This window comes from Thermobia domestica, chromosome 18, assembly GCF_964235325.1.
Source record: "Thermobia domestica chromosome 18, izTheDome1.hap1.1, whole genome shotgun sequence".
NCBI lineage: Eukaryota > Metazoa > Arthropoda > Insecta > Zygentoma > Lepismatidae > Thermobia > Thermobia domestica.
In genome coordinates this window covers 3,202,501-3,224,493 of record NC_137471.1, presented here as the reverse complement: position 1 = coordinate 3,224,493, position 21,993 = coordinate 3,202,501, and the positions used below count along the sequence as shown (strand labels likewise).

Here is a 21,993-nt window from a genome sequence, read left to right as displayed (position 1 = left end):
CGGAATTCATATTCAAATTTCTATCTGTCCAGTCAAATTTATGTCTGCCTATTAAATTGAAACGATTGAAAGTTGTTTGCTTTCACAATACAAGCGAGCAGGAGAACTACAGAAATGTTTTGACTAATTTGTTTGGCTTTGTTCTTTCATTCTTGGTTAGGTAATGCGTGTGTGTTTGTCTGGGTATAACAAACGGTTCTGCGAACTCGAAATATTTTAACAAAGCGTGTGTGTGTATATACAAGGAGTTATTTCACCACATTCTGCGTACCAGAAAAAAAAATCATACATGAGTTAGAAAATACCTGAAATAAATTGAAAATATCAAATCCAGAAAAAAGTTCGTAAATCTTTGTCTCTATTATGATCCTACTCCCATTTCATATTATTCTCGTCACCATCTCTTTCGTTCTCTACAGGAGATCTTGCTTAACATATTCACAAGGGAAGATCACGAACTGGCTCCGCTGAGATCCGAACGAAACCATTGTGTTTGCATTTGATATGTTATAACTAAACGAATCCCGAAGTTATACGTTTCACCGGGCGAGATATCGTGAGTTAGAACATATTTTGTAATGTAAAAGCTATTAGCTGGCAGAATAGTTTGAACTGGGTCATTTGTTCGGAAACGATTGGGCAGATGGAAAACTCGACGAACAGGTATCCCATCATTTTAAGGGCACACTTTTTGGAGTGAAAAATTTGCCCCAGAGTCCCAGACGGGGTCCAACTCAAAAGTTTTTAATTACAAGGGGAGTTAAGTAGCATATAATTTCAAAGCTGTTGTGAAATGAAGGAAGATGGAGCAAGTCTCGACCCTCTACAACAACCCTTTGCAAAATGGTGACGGGTCAAAATGTAAACAAAAATTTAATTGAAAAGTCCATGGTCACCCCTATAAATCGGAAAAAGTGAAAACAGGAAAGCACGTGTGGTACTACTTTCAAAGTACAACGATTTAAGGTAAAACCGTCTTGTCCCAGGTCACCCGCACAGTTCTAGGTGGGGTCCAACTTAAAAGTTTCGAAGGAAAGGAGTATTAAGTAGCTCATCGTTTGAAAGTTGTTGTGAAATTAAAGATGAGGAGGTTACAATGAAGGACTGATTTATGTATGAAACAAAGAAGATAAAAAATAATCGAAATGGTAAATAAATAAAACAATAGTAGTCTCCGTTCTATGATACTTCCAATCGTGTTGCGGCCATTAGAGATGCCGCCTAGTGGCAACAACTTCTGTACTTCGGTCGGGTCACTCGATCTCTTTATTTCAAAGGGCCGAATGAATGAAGATGCAACATATTTGTCAGCATTTATATACAAACTCATTTTTCACAATGGCAGAAGTATTGGATTACAGATGATACGTCTTTGACTTTTTGTGGACATCTACTATTAACAATAAACGTAAATATCACATTTCGCCTCTGTAGTTCCAGTGGTTTGAGCTGGACATGCGTGTGATACATAGTGTGGCATAGACTTTTCAATTAAGTTTTTGTTTACATTTTGACCCGCCGCCATTTTGCATAGGGTTGTCGTCGAGTCGAGACTTGCTCCATCTTCCTTCATTTCACAACTTTGAAATGATGTGCTACTTAACCCCCCTTGACATTTAAAAAACTTTTGAGTTGAACCCCGTCTGGAACCCTGGGACAAAGTTTTTCACCTCAAAAAGTGTGCCCATAAAATGATAAAATACGTGTTCGTCGAGTTTTCCAATCGTTTCCGAACACATTACCCGGTTGAAACTATTCTGCCAGTTAACTTTTACATTACAAAATACGTTCTAACGCATATCTCACGCAGTGGCACATATAACTTTGGGATTCGTCTAGTTATATCAAATGCAAACACAATGGTCTCGTTCGGATCTCAGCGGAGCCAGTTCGTTACCTTCCCTTGTGAGTATGGATTGAAATTGAAGCATATTAAAAAGTTCTGATTGCTGGGATTCGAATTCGGGTCTCCTGCGTGGAAATTTAATGCTGTAACAACTTACGTACGCTAATCAGTTACTTGATGTTGCACAAAACTATAGCCAGTGAAAAATCTTTCGTCTAGTCGAGACAGCAAGGCCCATATGATGAGACGATCAGTAATTGAGTTTTAATTTTCATCATGAAATTTTATTGTTTAGATAATTCTGCAATACTATTATTGCTTTATTTTTATTAACGATTATTCCAACCCTATCACTTCACAGCTTCAACATGTTGTACATTAGTTATTGTGACGTAAAAGAAAATTGTTTGTATGCGCGTGAAAAATAATGTATACATTACATAATGTGTAACTTCCAATTATTCGCCGCAAACTCAACAATACCTGACTGTAAACAAAACCTAATGTGATACAGGAAACCACTCTACACAAAGATTTGTGGTAGCGTAAGAAATAATAGAACGGTTTGGGTGAATAGTTTGTTATTCGTGTGTTGAAATCCTGGTAGGTCAAGTTCATTAGTTACTTGTGAGAGTCAGAGGAAGCTGCAGCTTAATCTTAGCAATAAATTACAAGAAAAAAGGAAAAGAAGATATAGGACAATGTCGATTCATCCTATAAATCGATCAAGACTGGAAGAATGTTAATTTTACAATATAACGAACTTGTATTTTGTAGTATAACTCAATATGACTGCTACTTACTATAATAAGTATACATTCATTACATAATATTTGCAATAATTTAAATGCATTATATTTCAGAATACTTGTTATTTGTTTCACAGCAATTCAGTATACTTCTGCGTAACATTTCGTCCTCTTGCATTTTGTAACAAGCAAAGATAAACAAGTCTGGGAACGGAATTGGATTTATCATAGTAACCGTACTGCTGTCCTTAACAACTGTAGCTGTAGAGTGTGAGTGGAAATCGCTCACTTTCATTGATATTGGAAATAACTAGTTTTCTCGCCCCTAAATGAAACCAAAGAGAGGAGGAAGCGAAACAACGAATCAACAGACATTGATATCTATCGACTGAAAATGTAACATCTACAATATAAGATTTTCTTCTTTTTTTTATTGTCTAGCAAGAGCACACGTTAAAGCACTTTTGCCCTACATATTAAATGAAATAAATGACGTAAATACAGGTTATCGTTGTAACAGTCTGTTTCCTAAACTGAGAAAAGATGAAAGAATTTTTTTTTAATTGCTTCAGGATGTTTATATCTTCGTTTAACCCCGAACTGTATAATAGTATAAAATGTGCATTATATCAAACACCAAAATGAGAAAATTTTCAATATCAAATATATGTACACACTTCTTCATTGCAACTGAAGTGAGTTCACGCTCACGTGTCAAGGGTTCTCATAAGACTGCATGTTATTTTTACCCCATTGTCAGCAGCCCACTCGAGCCGGCTACTGGCGGGGTGATCTTCATAGCAGGTCAGAGCCGTGGCTCACTTGCTCGTGCGTGTGTAAAGGCGTAAAGTTAAGACAATGTAAAGCTAGCAGCTGCTGCTCACGTGAGCGTCTCACAGAACCTAGTGTGAAGGCATACTAAAACATCGCCGCCGAAAACCGCGCGACACAGAATCTCGCCTGGTCTAAAGTACGCGGAATGTAATCTCACCTAGGTGATGACACTAATAAAGCAACCGACAAACTTCGCATTCATGTTCAGGACGATATCAATACAAGAAAGAAAAAAAAAAGTGTATCTGCTACTTTGACCGGAAACAATTAAGGACGCAGAGCTAATTAAAGGTAATTAGAGGAACAATCATTTCCACTAATTACCTTTAATTAGCCCTATCACCGTAATTAAGAGTTTCCGATCAAATATGAACTTTTTTTTTCTTAATTTTTTTTATTTATTGAGGTCCTGAACATTAATGTGAAGTTTGATGTTTTTATTTAGCTTAGTCACCCAAGACTTCAAATCCAAGGACTGCGGAGATTCTGGATTTGACATATGTATGTCTATTTATTTTAAACTCGTCTATATTTTTTAACCCTTCTAATCTCTAAAGTAAACATGTTTCTTACCTCTCTTATTAATATGGAACTGCATACTAAGAAACTCACTGGGTAAATTTTATGGAAAGGTTCCACCTCGCAAGGTTTTTGCAAGCAAGATCTTGGTCCGCGGGCTTTTGAACAGTTGATATTTTGGTCCACGAGGTTTTGGGTACGCGATGTTTTAGTCAGGTGAGATATTGGCCCAGCGAGATTTTGGGGGGCGATGTTTCTGCAGCAAGATTTTGTCCGTATCCCCTCCCAACAACAATTTCCAATTCACGTAGTCAAACTCCTTTCCTAGATCCATAAACATACACGACTTTCCCCTTTTCTATAAACCTTTCACCGATCACCCTTAATAATCCAATTGCATATTTTGTGCCCTCATCTCTTTTGAACTCGTAACTGTTCCTCCTCAACTTTTTCATTTGTTCTTCCATACAACCTTTTGTTCAGTAACGTTGCATGTGATTTATGACACTGATAATTCTAAAATTCGTACAAGAAATCCTTTCGATTGCTTAGGCATCGGTACCATGATCGTTTTCAGGAAGTCTTTTGGCTACTCTTCCTGTTTCGTAATTTCATTGCAGAATCGGAAAAATTCTTTTCTGTCTCCCATATTCTTAATGGATTCGATTGGTATATTATCTATCTCGGACATAGCTTTTACAAACTCATTCTGAAGAATACTAAACTCTTTATTAACCTCGTGTACTTCACTTTCTACAACATTTAGGTCACATGGTCTATTAATACTCTTATATAAGTCCTCAATACATTCATTCCATCTTTCTAAGACTTCACTTCTCTCGCTGACTATCTTCCAATTCTTATTTTTGACTATCATTATTATACCCCCTTGTTTCCTCCGAAGATCCATAGATTTCACCCACTTGTACACTTTCTCATATTCTCCAACTCTTTCTAATTCTTCTATCCTCACATTTTCTTTTGTAAAACTCTTCCCTTGTTCTGCATATTTCTCCCTGTAATTTTGTTTAACTTTCTGTATATCTTTCTGCTTGTGTAAACCTGTTTCCACGTCGTCCTTTACCTCATTTTCTGCAACCCATGGTTTCTTCGCCGTTTTGTGTTCACGGTAACATTCTGCTTCCTCTGCAGTCTGCTGCATGCACAGTTTAATATGCTTCCACCGTCTGTTACTACCTGCACCTATCCTTCCCTCGTTTCAGTATGTTCTTACAAACTTTCAACGAAGAGATTTTTTTTACTTCCTAGTTTTTCAACTTTTCAGTATTCAACATCTTATTGCCTAATTTTCTTCTGCCTCTATTTTTCAGTTGAATATCTACTTCGGCCAGCATAACGTTATGATCAGAGGAAATGTACGCCCCGAGAAGGGTCTTCGCGTTCTTCAAGCTATTCTGATACCTGTCCTGAATCATAACGTAGTCTATCTGATATCTTCGGCAATCTATTGAGGATTTCCATGTATATTATCATCTCTTGTGCTGATTGAACTGCTTCTTCTCTTATTTTTCTTGTGTTGTTCCTAATTACCAGTCCCTCTTCCTTTCATTTCCTTCGCGTAAATCATACTTGCCTACGACATTACCTTTCTGTTTTTCACTCCCACAACTGCATTGAAATCTCACATTACAGTTACCCATGCACCCCTCTTTTTCTTGTCTATAATTATTCTTCCGTTCAAAAGGAGTAATTCTTATTATTTAACCAAAGCGGATACAAAGTATTTTCTATTTTCATGCTTGCGATTAAGAACAGGGGAAAAAAAAGCATATTTCCATATTCAGATAGATTGTCACGTGATTCACAGAACACTCAAACAAAATTGTTGTGTTATATCATAAATTCTTTACGTATTTAAGAAAAATCTTTATTTTCATTAATTTTACAAGGTAACACTGAGCACTAGGAAATGGCAGTTGAAAAAAAAAAAAAAAATGAAAATTAGCTCTTAAAGGGCATGAAAATAGCAAAAAAGATAATAATGAATCCATGCCAAAATTACCTTTTTTCTTCTTGTTAACTAACGTGTACTAACTTCTTAATTATGATAATGCATTGAGTATATCTTGTGATATGGCATTTTTAAAAATTAATGCTATTAGAACTACAACAGATAACATTATATCAAAACACATTAATTATCACAGTAACAACTACAAATATCAAACCATATTTAAAAAAAATTAATGTCCCACTTCCGGTAACAACACACTCAAATCAAACGTCATATTTTAAATCATGGAGGGTTTATAATAATAATTACTATTATTACTTCGTAGGTGCACTGTGAATGATTGCTCTGACTTGTAGCTTGTCGCCAACGCAAGCTGTGGTAACTGGAAGATAATGCGAGCTTACAAACCCTGTTAATGGTGTGCAGTTGATAGGTTTAAACGCATTCCGATGAAGCCCTAAGCCACTTTACTGATGAGGTAGTCCGAATCTTTTACTATGTTCGCAGCACAGATAGCCCATTTGCAAAATCGATTGAGATGTTTTCACACACATATATGGTGTGTTTTGAGAGAAATTTTATATGGTATACATTACGTAGATCCTTAGTTCAGCCCCGTAGGGTTGAATCTAGAAGTTGTTTACAATACAATAATACAAGTTGTTATGAACAGTTATAATTGTGAACACAGCGCTTTATGAATTTTCACATCTTTATGATACCTTACGACAAACGACCTGCATTCTATCTTCTCTAAAATTTCCAATTGAATTCTGAGCCACGAAACAAAGAAAGCTTCAAAAATAGCACTGATAGTTTCTGAGATTATTTCATCTCAGACGTTTTTGGTGTTCCATAAATATTAATGCTGGTTAACTTAAATGCACAACTCAAAATTCATGAACGATCGATTATGAAATGGACACTGCATTCAACTGCCATCTTTGATTACACTTAAATTGGACCCGTGAACATTTCTTAGAACAATTTCATCACTCATGTAGCACCAACCTTTGCTCAGATTGTAATAAAAAAAAAAGGTGCAAAATATAATTATTACTCGCTACACTACTTGTTAACCAAAAATTACTAGTCTTAATATATTGGTATAATTTTATTTATAATATGTAACAGTGGCCAGTGCTTGCAATATTACAAAATTTCAACCATGCTGAATGTTTTTGGGTTAAAAAAAAAAAAAAAGTATTCTGTCAGGTTATTATTTTTATACTTACATAAAGTAAGTTGACTAAACATGCTTACAAAAAAATATATCTACTGCTACAAACACACGTAACTTACTGAAAAGAAGTAAAAACACATATTTTTCTTTTTATGTCCAAATCACTTTCCTCCATTTAGGGCATTCAAAGATTCAGTAATTTTCAATAAACTTCAGGTGAAGTGAAGCAGAAATTCAGTACAGTTTAGATTTAATTAAGTTATAATACAGAGGTCTACTTAAGATAGTTTTTTTAATACAGTATTCTCAAAGCAACATTCATGGAAATAACGTGTATGGGAGGAGGGAACTGTGGTCTGAAGTCCTACCATGGACTTATAATCGGAGTGAGAACATAATCCTACTAAAACGAGGCTAACGTGATGTCCGGAAATGAAAAAAAATTAATTTCTACACTACATTTTAGTTACATTAATTATTATTTAAATAGCCAATTAAGCAATAAAAGTTGAAACCTAGTATACAATGTCCGACCCTCATATGCATTAAGATTGCTGCCAAAGATAAAGGGAGCAGATAACACAAACAATATAATTAATGATGGGGAACTTTAAACCGTGGGTAGCTACAACCGTTATAGAATAGCTAGAATATCCCAGTTATGCATATTATTTACTGAAGGCTTTTATTTTTGCTAGAAAACTTATATGGCTTTCACTGTTGACTACATTCTATGCACCTGTACGATATGTATGCGTATACAAGCGTAACAGTTCTTCCCACATCCGTTCATTATTTTCATTCACAGAAATCCTGACATCCATTACCATCTTAATCTTCCTACTAACAAAAAAAAAAGACCTCTGCATCTAACTTAAATGTGACAGCATCTGGTACAAATACACAACATTAACAAGGAAAAAGAAAGAATGAAACTACGGGAAAGTGCATTTTTTTCACCACCAAAATGAGAACACTAGCAAATATATGTATATATATATAAATATACCAGGAAAACTGCCCTTATCACAATGCAAAATATTCAGACTTCTGATAAATTTTAATTTTTCTGGAGCTTTGTGTGGCCAATATAGCAGTTTATCTTCCGAAAAAAAATATTCAATAAACCCAGAACTTTGCAGATCATCAGTGTGAACGACTTTTTTGTTGTTTCTTTAAAAAAATGTTTTTACACTTCGTTCCTAACTGCATTCATGCAATGTCGTGGATATTAAGACGGAAGATGTCATGCTGGCAGAAGAATGAAGCAGGATTTCCCATTGAAGGCTTCAACACAAAAATCTGAGAGAACGAATGTGGGGGGTCATCATCAGCCTGGAAAAAAAGTAAGCAAAGTTATAACTCAAAGATTATTTTACTTACAGTTAGAAATGCAAAAAAGCAAAAAAAAAAATTTTTTTTTGGGGGGGGGGTCGAAAATTTTAACTTACTTGTTAAGTATCATTTTTGTTTCCTTGTAGGTGATTCTACAATTAGGAAAATGTATTTACAATATCTAGTAACTGTGAGTCCTATATTCACCCCGGGGTCAATGTCTTGATTGTTTTTGAAACTAAAGTTGTTGCCAGCAAGTGTCAGTTATGTAACCCCAACATCTTAAGCGCTGTTTTGGTTATCTACTCACCTTCTCAAATACCTGGAAGTTATACATCTTAAATATTTCCTTTACTGATTGCTTAATTTCAATCTGAAGAGCATTATAACCCAAGAAACTGAAAATACAAAACTATTTTTGTTTTGGTATGAAATTTTACTTCCATCATGCTCTCTGTTCGGGAAACATTTTATCCTGAGCTTCGGATTTCCGTTAACAAAATCAAAACCTTAAACGGATAGTTTTAGAATGATGTTAATTTAACAATTACTTGCAGAATTCCATCTTTCGGAGCTGCGGTGGCTCACTGGTAGAGCATTCACTTCTGGTACATGGGGTCCTTGGTTCGATCACAGCTCGCGCCAAGTAAACTTTGTGGTAGATATACACCATGTATAGGTTTTCTCGGGGTTCACCGTTTTCTCCCACTTTTTCATTCCACTATTTCCTTCATTTCTCATAATCACTGTCTCCTTTAGCCTAGTTGGCATAACCGTGGAACGAAAACAAACATTTCATTTTCAATTCCATCTTTGTAAATGTCTGAGAAAATGTTTGAAATAATCTTATGGATAGTGTTTTAAACGTTCTTGACTCGTATTTCGTGTTATGAGAAAACAAAGATGAAACGCACCGTTACCACTAAAATTCAAATATTAAAAAAAAAAAAAAAAAAAAAAGTCAAAAATTTCCTTGACAAAATATCAGATTTTTTTTAAAAAAAAGAAAATAATAATGCCCTATTTTTTCGAGCTCCATCATACATTCATCGTACAGGGAGGATCATACATAACGTGACAAAAATGCATTTGAAAAGGATTAATTACTAAGTACGAAACTGAAATTGTTGAAAGATGTTTCGAAACATTAAGAAATAAAATGTTCGAAGTGTCTTCCACTATTTCACAATGCACAAATTACATATTTTAAGAACAGAACAACATATTACATTACTAATGTTGTTTGATGATACTTTATCAAATTCAGAAGTAATTCGCTCTTTTAGAACCATATATTTGTTTCTCAATAAATAAATAAATAAAACTATCTTTGCACAAATAACTCAACCACACATGTAGGGTTCCCAGATTTAGTAAACGAAAAACCAGGACACCAATCTCAGGCTTCCTACTCATTTGGTCAGAATAAATTAATTAGCTGTCTTTTCCAGGCTACTACTCAGAATTTTCCAATTCATTCTATACAAAGCAAAGCCAACATTGACGCCCAAGAAGGATATGCTGTGCATTTGATGTAATGAGAAGGGCATAGTGCATTATGAGCTACTGTCGCACCGAAGAACGTTTGAATCCGACTATACTATCGGAAATTAGCGTAGGCGCATCTAGCAAGATAAAAAACGGCCAGAAGTAGTCAACAAAAAGGTGTCGTATTACTATGCTGCCAACGCCACATCGCACAGGTCTTTAACGACCCGTCAGAAATTGAGAGGACTGAAAGGTTTAAACGCATCCACCGTATAGCACGGACCTGGCACTATCAGACTATCATTTGTTTTAGTCTCTTTAGAACTGACTGCCTGGTTTGGAGTTAGTTTCCAAAGAGGCGTGTGAAAACTACGTACCATTAAAAAAAAAAAAAAGTTCTAGTCTATACCGACGAAATTGATTTTGCTAGAAAAATGGCAGATTATCGAACAAAATGGTGCATATGTTGTTTCATAATATGGTTTTCAAATCACAATAAATATATTCTTAATTTTAACCTCAAAAAGCTTAATACTTTTTAATTAACATGATATACACAGGGTGGAAAATTTAAACATTTGTGATGAGCTTTTATAACATTTAAAGTAATAGATATAGAACTCGGAAACTTCGTACCATCCAAACGTTCGGTAACACTCTACATCACCAGATGAACAATGCTGCCAACTCAACATAAAGTTATATTTTTCAAATGGATTACGTCAGGTTAATATACGAAGGAGAGTCCAAAAATAAGTTTTTTCCAGGCGACTGTGGACAGAGGCGCGGGATGCAAGAATATACAGCGTGGCCCATTTTAATCTTTCCACGGAAATATCTCGAAAAAGGTTGAAGATAAATGAACCAAACAAAAGCGCTAATAGTAAATTCATTGAGACATATCGAATGGTGTTGTTGTGGTGCCACCCAGGGCCACCTTTCATAGGGGGCCCTGGGCCCAAATTTAAATGGAAACATGGGGCGAAGTGATACATCGTTCGATAGCTCTTCAAACACTAAACAGCGCTGTGACAAAAGATTTTTCATATCAGTCACCGTATTCAAAATGGCCGCCAAAACATGATGCCTATATCAGATAAAACGTCCAGTATGCCTACCACAAATATGAAAACGGTTGAACATAAATAACCGAACAAAAAATCACATAGGAAATGCCACGAGGCACATCGAATGGTATTGTCGCGGTGCCCCTTAGGGCTCTTTCATAGGGACCCAGTACCAAACTTCAAAGTTTTAAATAGAAACATGGGGCGAGTGATACCTTGTTCGATCTAGATCTTTAAAAACTAAAGAGCATTGTGGCAAAAGATTCTTTATATGGGTCACCATTTTCAAAATGACCACCAAGACATGATACATGTATCAGATAAAACGTCCAGTGCCCATAGAACGAAAACAGTTGAACATAAAACGAACAGAACAAAAATTCGAATAGGAAATCACAGAGGGTATGTATCGTCCCACGGCTCGAGAATGTTTGCAAAACAGGAAAAGATGATCAGTGTAAAAGTGCCATAATGCAAAGGAGGAAATCTCCTAGAATATTATCGCTCTGTAAATGGGTGAAGTGGGAAGGAACAGTGAAATTTCAAATGAGAACCTTAGGTTTTGCAAATTGAATCTACGCAACAAAATTATCTGAAATGTGTTTTCATCAGAGATAGATGTCTCTGTAATGAGAGAAAGTAGGTAAAATTCGTGTTAAATGATACCTTCTCTTTTATTGCAGGTAATGATTTGATAGAAAAATGAATCGAACAAACGTTTTTAAAACTGTGTACAAACGTTGGTTTTGTTCAACAGTCGTCTGCACGATATTGGTTCGATTCTTTTTCTCCTGTGTCTTCTTGCATGTCATGTCCAGGGCTTTTCCTTTGTGAGTCTCCTCACCTCAGACGTCCGGGATGTTTTTTCTTAGTGAGTCCCCTCGCCTCACGAAGATTGAACGAAAATTGACGTGACATGACTATTTTATGGTGGTGTAGTTGTCTAATGCACAGATCGCGGATTAGTGGGCAAAGACGTGGAAAATCAACGGCCGTGGCAGTACAGAAGGTACCATCCAGATATTCCCTTAGTGGAAAAGAAAGACAAACTCAGTTATAATGGAAGAAGGATGCATGCCCATTTTAAACCTAGCCAGTACCACCTGCGAGGTTAATTTAGGAGATAGAATATGAGGTTCACTGAGATATTATCCACAATTAGATTCTGAACAACTTTCAGCGGTAGTTTCAGTTATGATCCTCAGTAACGAAACGGTACATACTGATGCAAATGTCTTTCAAACATCTTGCACGCATTGCACTAAATTCTCAGGGGTGAAGGAGGTAGCCAAAATGTTTGCAAGGTTTCAAAAATGTATTATTAAAATGTTTGCTTCTCTTTTCTCTTCAAATCACACTTTGCAATACAAATGGGTGTTACCCTTCGAACCAAATTTCACCTTCTTTTTATTCATTACAGTACCAGTCAATGGTACACACAAATCTTTTCAGGTACACACAAATCTTTTCAACAAACCATGCCTATTGCATGTAAAAATGGGGTTCTCACTTGAGACTGTCCCATTCATTCCCGACTTCATTCATTTACGGAAGGTCGGAAAGATTATTTTCTGAGAGACAGATTTCCTTCTTTGCATTATGTTACGTTTACTTTAATAATCTTTTTCTCTGTTGCAACATTCTCGAGTCGTGGAATGATAAATACCCTTTGGGATTTCTCATACGAGTTTTATTCTGTTCATTTATCTCTAACCGTTTTCGGCTGGGCTAGCAGTTTGACATACTTAGTTTGAATTTATACCTACTTGGAATAAGCATCCGCCTCATACTATCACACTTCAAGCACTGTTAGAAGGTACGGAAACCCAATCGCTCAAAGATTTTTAGTAATACATTTCACTCATGCTAACATGTGTTTCAGCTCATTGAAACGCTGGACAATTGAATCACTTTAGCTTTTTGGAACTACTCATAACTTACAAAATTTTGTACGAAGTACAATCAAGTACACACGCACACAGGATTAACAAGTGTTTGAAAGCCATCACAACACACAAAATCAAACAAAACTATCTGGCCAATGCAATCAGAATATTAAAATATGGAGGAGTGATACGTCTAACAAAATACAATAAGAACTTATTAAGCGAAGAGTTATCGTTTTGATGTTGGTGAAACTTTTCTTAACGAGGCGTTAATGGATCATTAGAGGTACGTTATTTTCTCCTTCCATGTAGTTTCTCCTAATTCTTGTTCTAAACAGTAACTAAATACCAATTTCGGTGTTAAATAACTCGAGAACCAAAGGTCTCCTCAGGAAAACCTTTCACATGGGTTCAAAGCAAGTCAATATCTACGTATCTCAAAGCCAAATTTGGTTAAGATCGGGTGAGTTCAGTATTTTTTTAAATACAAAAATAATATAAAGGACGAAAATCGAAAACATTCCCTAGAAAATAGGAATTACTATGAAACAGATAAGAATTTTGGACATGCTATTTTCAATTGAGATATACAGGGTGGTCCGTAAGTGGGCGTACCCCTCCCCCCTTTAGTTTCAACAGTATAGTGTTAGTTATGGTAGAATGTGTACACAGTTACCTTGAAGCCTTAAGAGTCATAAACATCGGTATGATCACCATCCATATCGTAACAGAGCTGAATTCTGCGCCAAGTTCTCGCAGATGTTTTGCGGAGACACTCTGGAGTCACGACGGTGAAGGCATGTTCCACAGCTGCTCGTAATTCCTGCGTTGTGTGATATTGAATGTTTCTTACTTGTTGCTTTATGAAAGCCCAGAGAGCACTGTCTGGTGTTGTCAGATCGGGACTTCTTGGAGGCCAGGCAAAAGGAGATGGTGAAGATGCACAACCTCTTCCAATCCAGCAGCCAGGAAACGTTTGATTTAGATAATTGCGTACGTGAATCGCGAAGTGCGAAAACAGCAGAAAAGAAATGAATATGGATAGCAATGTTGCCAGGCAATGCCAAGCTGCCAGACAATGCCAAGCAATACTACCAAATAAAACCGGCAGAAAACATCACTTAGGGACACGCCCATCTCTGGACTACGCTGTGGTATATTTCTGACGTCATAAATGATCATGACAAAGTAAGAAGTGGAAAATTCTTCTTTACATGCTACCGGTGCATCTACCACTACGCCAACCAGTTCGCTCCCTGGCCAGTTACACACATTTTCACGATTTAAACTGGTTCCTGGGAGGCACGGTAAGGACCAGAACGCTCATCTCTAGCGCGAAGAGTTCGTCGTTCAATCCCAAGCCATTTTAAATTTGTAGTGGATAACAGCCTTTGATTCTTACAGTGGGATATTTTTTCGCTGTAATGATATAAAAACATTTACCATTTTGTAAATATACAGTATTTTATTAAGCATATTAAAATCCATCGCTCTTATTGGGACATCCTCTAGTTGAAAGAGTTCATAAAGAATTATTCCTGGTTCTCATGCTTTTAAAGCACCGATGTGGAGAGATTTAGTGTATTCGTACAAATAATAATAATAATAATAATAATAATAATAATTGGTCGGTGTGGAGTAAAGAAACTGAGTTTAATGGATTCTTTTCATTATTTAAATACAATAATGGTGTAATTACGAGTTACTCAGCAGCTGATATACTTCAATGTATTATTTGACTTATTGAAGTAATCTTAAGGATTAAGTTGTCATTGTTTATATAAGTAATGGTAGTCGGTTACATGCTTACCACTGAGAAGGAAAGCGATGTGAAATGATTTAGTGTTAGTTCACACATGAATATAGTCTTATTTCCTTCAAATCTGCACACTGATAATGGGAAAACAACTCATGTTTTAGAACAAGGAAACCTACGAAAAGCAAATCCCAACAATTACATTTACAAGGAAGATTTGACAAAAATATAGTTCTTCCAGCAATGTAGTATTTGACGATGGAGAGAATTTCTCGCTAAAACTGTCAGCATTTTTTTTTTTTTTTTTTTTTTTTTTTATTGAAGTCTTCAAGTGCGTGACAGACTTTTAGCATTATTAATATGCATTCCATTGTTTTAAGTAATTTCGTGGTTAAGCTTTGGAAGTTAAAGGAGACAGATGATACATGCACACGAATGAAAAAAATCTGTAGATTTCCGTGAAAAGCTGCAGACACAAATGTCCATCACGAACTCTTATCTGGCCTCAAATCAAACCAACACGAAACTCTTTACTACGGCATCCACGCGTTATTAAACAAAAGCATTCTCAGTATTTCATCGAGTTACAGTGTTGCCAAAGGGGAATGATTCACAATAGTAGGCCATAAAAATCTACTGCTATTTCTCGAACACATTGTAAAATCAACATGCCATAAAAATCAACACGTCAATAACTTTGCCAGAAATTTTAAATTCCGTTAATCAATAAACGCTACATAACTAAAAGAAAAGAAAAAAAATGTTAGATAAAATAGCTTCTGCATTTTTTAAATAAAAAGCAGTTATTGTAAAAAAAAAAAAAAAATAAAGGAGAAGGTGACAAATCGTTCATTCGCAGAACACTCATGCCTGCAAAGTAATAATAGCAAAGCAACTGAAATAAAAGAAAATCCAAATGCTTTGTGCTACCTGCACAACAGTGGCAAGACAGGACCATTATGACGACAGACGATTTTAGGCACAGTCGTGTAACGCTAGCCTGAAGACATCATGTTGAACGAAAAAACTGGATGCAACTGGTTTCAAAACAAATGTTTGAGTGTATGCATGTGGAGGATCTTCGTCAGTCTGCGTTACAGACAAAGCAGAAGTCAGTCAGAAACTTTAATACTTCCTCATTATTATTATCAACCACACATTACTTATCATTGGTAATATTTATAGTATAAGGAAATTCTTCAGCACTATAGTAATTTGGAAGTATTGAAGTTATTTCATACGCATATTTACTTACGGAATCTATTGGATGTATATTTATTTAGAAAAAAAAATGCTATCATGCATCCCGACTTGGAAATCATACGAACAATATTTTAGGCCATTACTGGACTCTTTTTCAATGCATCTTCTACTACTAACATCACCCACAAAAAGGTTATACAGTCTATCCATGTGTAAAATCTCAATGTTCTTCTAGGAATGAAACAACTTACTACAACTCCGTATGTTTTCTTATCTACTATCATGTTTGTGCTTTCCACAGAGCGCATTACCTCCAGAATTAAAATAATTTACAATCTTGCTACTGTTCTAAATTTCAATACCTAAGTTTATGTTGCTTAAATACTAGTGATACTATCCTAAGGATACTACAATATATACAGAGTGTACACCTGAAAACTAGCTAGTGCGATTACTGGTGAAGATGTGAGCATGCTGTTGATAGGAAACCTGTAGGGGTGGAGGGGGACGTATGTGTATGTTATTGGTGATGCGCGATAATTTTTTTCTACTCTCCCAGCCCCAACTAAAAAATCTGAAATAGGAAGATATACCTCGCGAAGGGGTGTGAAAAAAAAAACAGGTAGGTAAAGGAAATACTGCAATCGGACAACTGAGTCTCCAGCAATAACAAAAAATGTACATGATGTGGATAAAAATGTTTCCTCATAGTATTAAATGTCCCTATTGAGACTATGAAGCAGTATGAATGTGTAATGCGACTAACGTATCCAAATGCTCCAACAATTTGAGTAACCCACTGAGTGTCAGTGTACCCAAATACAAATTGTAAACTAAATCTAGCAAGAGAACTGACGTATACTTACCATAGACATTTTCCAGCAATTGTGTACCGAGTTTACTTTAGTTCATAACAGCTGTTGGAAATGTTCACCATTCGTCTCCATACAATAGTACAATCTATTTTCAAATTCACTCCGTACGTTTTCGAATGTGTGTCTAGGGATAGCCCGGCACTCTGTGTTTATTCTGTTTCGGAGATTCTCTAAACTTGCTACTGGTGTCATATACACAACCAATTTAAGATTTTCTCACACAAAAAATCGAGTAGTGATAAATCGGGCGACCTGGAGAGTCATTCAATTGGTCTTCTTCTACCTATCCACCTTTCAGGAAAGTTGCGATCTAGCCAACTGCGAACTATCAAAGGGTAATGAGGAGGAGCACCATCATCTTGAAAATGAGCAACATTGAACTCCAACAGACCATCTTCATCCATACTATTTTTACTAACTCAGTGATTAATAAATGTATGAAGTCCTCAAGTAGATGTAGATACATGTCAGCAGTTAAACTGCTATCAAGAAATAGAGGGCCTATATAGCGTTGCCAAACATTCCAGCCCCCACATTGCGTTTTTGTGGAGTTTGCGAATGGCCTTTAAGGATGAAATTTATGAACCTTTAACACTTTCTGCACAAATCCTACAGACAATCTAGTACTTGCGACAACATTTCGTATTAATGTTGGATTAGCTATGAAAGTTCCTAGCACTTCACCTTCAGCTAGCTCGTCAACTACTGTTACCTCTCCGCTTCTTGTTAGCTACCGATCCAGTCTCGGTGAATCTAGTAACTAATTGCTGGACGTTATGAATGAACTACATTTCTATAGAGATGTCTTTCATTAAAAAGTCTCACAGTTTCCCTAGCACTTCCAGTAGATCCATAAATAAAAAGAATTTCCACTCTTTCCTGTAAAGTATACACCATTTTAACAGCTGTTTATAATCCTACTACTACCCACTTAAACAATCGCCATAGGTACTCCACTCCACTGTAAACACGACAAGAATTTAGGCCACAGATACCATGAATGCACCACTACACTAGGCCGCAGTTACCATTCCTGAATTTGTTGCTATAAACGGGACGACTGTCCTATGCATGTCTGCGGTAGCTGTTCTTCCGTCATAACTGCTAACTTATGGCTGTTTTCAAATACACAACACACCTGCTTGCTGATATTACGTTTCTACGAAGTATCCAGTCCATAATTGGAACGACAATCACAAGGGCGTGTAAACAGTACATTTTCTGTCATTACTGGAGAACCACTCGTTCTATTTCAATATTTCCTTCACCAACCTGTTTCTTTTTTCACACCCTTTCATTTGATATGTCGAAAGGTATAGCTTCCCCATTTTAAATGTTTTAGTTTGGGGGGCTGGGGGAGTGTGGAAGGTTATCACGCGTCGCCAACACCCCTAGGCACAATGGCGACACTTAATACTATGAGGAAACGTTTTCATCCACATCATTTACATTTTTTTTATTGTTGGTAGAAACCCAATTATCCGATTGCAGTATTTTCTTTACCAACCTGTTTCTTTTTTCACATCTTTTTATTTGATATGTCGCAAGGTATACATTCCCGTTTCATTTTTTTTTTTTTTTTTAGTTGGGGGGCTGGGGGAGGTTCTCGCGATCGCCTATAGCATACACATACGTCTCTCTTTGCCCCTACAAGTTTTCCATCAACAGCATGCTCATATCTTTCGTGGTTCACCAGTAATCGCACTGGTTAGTTTTCAAATGTACACCCTATATATATATATAAATAGATGTCCGGATCCAAGATGCCAGCCAGACATGTCCATGTCTCCTTTTGTTCAACAACAAAACCAAATATATGCATGGAAAAACTTTTAGTAAACTAACCTGTAATCGGCCAAGGACATTAATTAAAACTCCGCCATCGAACATGGGCTGGGAATCTACAGCTGTGATAATTCGATTAATTTTTTGAAATGACAAACTCTAAAAGAAAAAAGAAAGAAAAATATTAGGTAATAACACCAGGAGTAAACACAACGTTTAAATACACCAGAATCCCGCTAATCCGAATCCTGTTTGTTTGAAATTTCGGATAGAGTTTGACTACTGATTGCAGTTTCCTCCGCCCACTACATGGTAGCGAAACAGGTATTTCCTGGCAACGCCGGATTTCGGAGAAGATATCTGTTTCACTACCATGTAATGGATCAATTTTCAAGACCACAGTGTGTTAAAAAACTGCAAGAAGTTTAGTAGTGTCACGTGTACAATACGTGAAGGAGTTTGGTTTGTATGGCATGATATTTTCTCAACACTAAAACCGGAAGTTGTATACTTCAACCTCATCCAGTCTCAGTAGGGTGGAGATGGAAATTCATATTTGGGAAACTTATCTGATTGTAGAAAACAATTTCTTGATATTACTTATTTTGCTCTGGAGTGATCGTTAAAACCAGAAGTGGCTGATTTCTGTAATTCCCCGTTTGAATTCAGTATTAAGAGGAAAGACAGTACTTGTTCTTAGGGTGCTATATCTATATATCGGGTGTTCTAAAAATGGCGCCCACGGACTACAGAGCATTATTCTTCACGTCAAAATAAAGCGAAAATGTTATATGATTTGAAATATCCTGAAGGGCCCCCTTCAACTGCTATGGGGAATCAAATTTCAGTATGTGGCAACGTCGCAGATTGATTTCAAACCATCAGCATTATTATACGAATCCATCAAGCAGTTACATAGATTGTTATGCTAATAAATTATGTTAGTGTTAACGCATATCGATTTTAACTGTCATCTGGCAAGAATCGATGTAATTATTTGATGGATTGATAGATCTAATCTATCAGGGTGTCTACTAAAATTTCAAAACGAAATTTCGTGACCTTTTCTTTAGCAAACCATAAAATTTCGTAACATTCTCAAGAGGGAATTGGGGTACGAATTAGGCCGAATTTTCATGCATGCGATAGAAGCATGCTTTGCTAGTGATCTGGTAGTGTCTAAAGCTTACTATGGACAATTTTGGTGGTGAATTTTGATGTTTTATTGAACAAAATTTTCCAGTATGCATTTATATTAGTATAGATAACAAGAAATCGTGACCCAAAAACTAAATTTCGTGATCAATAGACACACTGTCTATGGTTCTTTATCTGCGACATTACCACATAGTGGAATTCGCGTCTCCAGGAGGGAACCCGGAAAGTATACAAATGTATATAGTTGGTGAGTACTTCAGATTATATGACTATAGCCAAACTCCCTCTATAAAAATTGTTGCGTAAGCATCTTAGGACTCTGAAACTTGGATAGGGCACATACCAGTTCCTAAGTGAAGTCTTGACCCGACTATGGTAGGTCCGATAATTTTGGAGCTATGGGCCTTCAAAGTTAATTTTTTCGTTTTCGGTAGCTTATAACTCCGACAGCAAGCATTTGTGCACCCACATTGCTCTATACTTTTTGTCTTATCTTGGTGTCAGGAATCACCTCCCAGACGTCAGTGTTGCTTTGAAATACTCTATATATATGTATATTGTTTGACTTATAAAATAGTGTTGTGTAGTCCGTGGGCGCCATTTTTAGAACACCTGATACATATCTAAACTTCTCGCTTCCTTTTAACGTCTATTCTCTAAGTCGATCAATATTGAAACACAAAGTTGTTCTGTATTTCTATCATTTCCAGTTTTAGAAGAGTTAAGGATGAAAATGAACTGTTTCCTTGGGGCGCTTCATAGATTGAAAAGACAGCTTCTCGCTATTATAGTTTTTTTCTCTATAGTGATCAACGTTAAAACCGGAAATGGCTGATTTCTACCACTTCCAGTTTGAATCTAATCTTCAACAATGATTTCGTTTCTTTACTTTTGACATTCTAGATCAGCGTTTCACAACCGGTGTGCCGCGAGTAAATAAATAAAAAAAAATTAATTCTATAGCAATTAAACTGCAGGACATGGGGAAAATGTATATTTGTATTTCCCAATACTATTACTTCTAATATGAATCTAGAGTTTTAAGTTTCATACCGCGTTACTTTTCTGTACATTTTTAATATTGAAAAAGGTATTTGTTATCATTGTTATGACATTATGACCATTATTGCTTCTTTATTGTTGCAGACTATTTCGTAACTTTAAATTTTAAAATATTCAATCCTTTCGACAAAACAAACATGCGTACGAATTACCTACATTTGTGTTTTAAAAGTAAAAGAGATTTGTTTGTTCGTTCGTTATTTAGTGATCTTCCTTGTTAGTGAAAGTTTGGATGCAGTTTTTGAAAAAGAAAGCGTATTTTTTTTTAAACTTAAGTTCAATATTTCATTGCAATTGTTTTCTATCTTTAAATTAGAATGAAAAATAAGCATAATGATTTACCATGGCGGAAAACCAGTGATCGAGCTTTCTTCTCTGTGAGGAGATCAGTAATCATAGAAAAAGATACCATGGTATTTTATATTTAAATATAATAAAATCTATGAGTGTGCCGCGAGAATTCAAGTTACACTCATAGTATGCCGCAAGTTGAAAAAGGTTGGGAATCACTGCTCTAGATCCTGGCCAAAACTGATGGTGATCCATCAAATAGTTCTTCGGACTTTTGTCTCTCAGACACATGGACACCCTGAGATACGAAAGGAGTTGTGGTAAACGAAACTTTTTACTAAGTTGAACGATTTCTTCCATTGTAGAGATGATGTCAATGTTTCTTCAATCATTGCTAATTTATTTTGTCAAAAAACAATGTTTTCTTTTCGTATCAATTTCTCTTTAACAAGTCAACAGACCAAAGATGCACGCACTAAGGAATGTGATAGGTACTCATTAAAACTGATTTCTGATTATGTGAATACATTTTTAATTATTAATACTACAAAGATGAATCATAACTTTTGCAATATTCTCTTACACAACATACCTGCATTTATTACAGTACAAATGAAAACATTTAACATTCAAAGTATAGCCTCTCGTGTTGGACTATCTGCAACTATCTATGTGACAGTTCCTTGACTCCACGTCGGCATCACGTCTTGTCTTTAGAGACAAAGAAGCCAGTCACTGCTATCTCCACTTGCTGGTTTGTGAAGCATTGTGGCTTTACGAAGTGCGCTATGGCCCGAAACCGGTAATTATCAGAAGGGTCAAAGTCAGGACTAAGTGCCACATGAGGCCTCAGTTCGATGGATTATATATATAGGTAAAACCGTATGTGGTTTTGCGCTATGTTGCAAGCAGGGCAAGCTTTCGGTTCAACAATGCAGGATATTTTTGGCGTAGAGCAGCATATTTGCAATAAGCCAGAAT

General features: G+C 36.1%; 1 protein-coding gene across 2 annotated transcripts in view; it reads right to left on the bottom strand.

Moving 5' to 3' along the window:
• Window positions 1–3,947: 3,947 nt before the first annotated feature.
• Window positions 3,948–21,993, bottom strand: part of Ntf-2 (nuclear transport factor-2) — a 30,047-nt gene continuing 12,001 nt past the window's right edge. Inside the window, exons 1-2 of one of the 2 annotated variants that reach the window (XM_081746010.1) lie at window positions 15,569–15,711; window positions 3,948–8,441 (exon numbers count right to left, since the gene is read on the bottom strand). In XM_081746010.1, coding sequence (XP_081602136.1) covers window positions 4,538–5,110 — 573 coding nt within the window. In that variant the 5' untranslated portion in view covers window positions 5,111–8,441; window positions 15,569–15,711 and the 3' untranslated portion in view covers window positions 3,948–4,537. Of the gene's footprint in view, window positions 8,442–15,568; window positions 15,712–18,561; window positions 18,661–21,993 lie in introns of those variants that run through there. The other variant, XM_081746012.1, reaches the window with a different exon arrangement.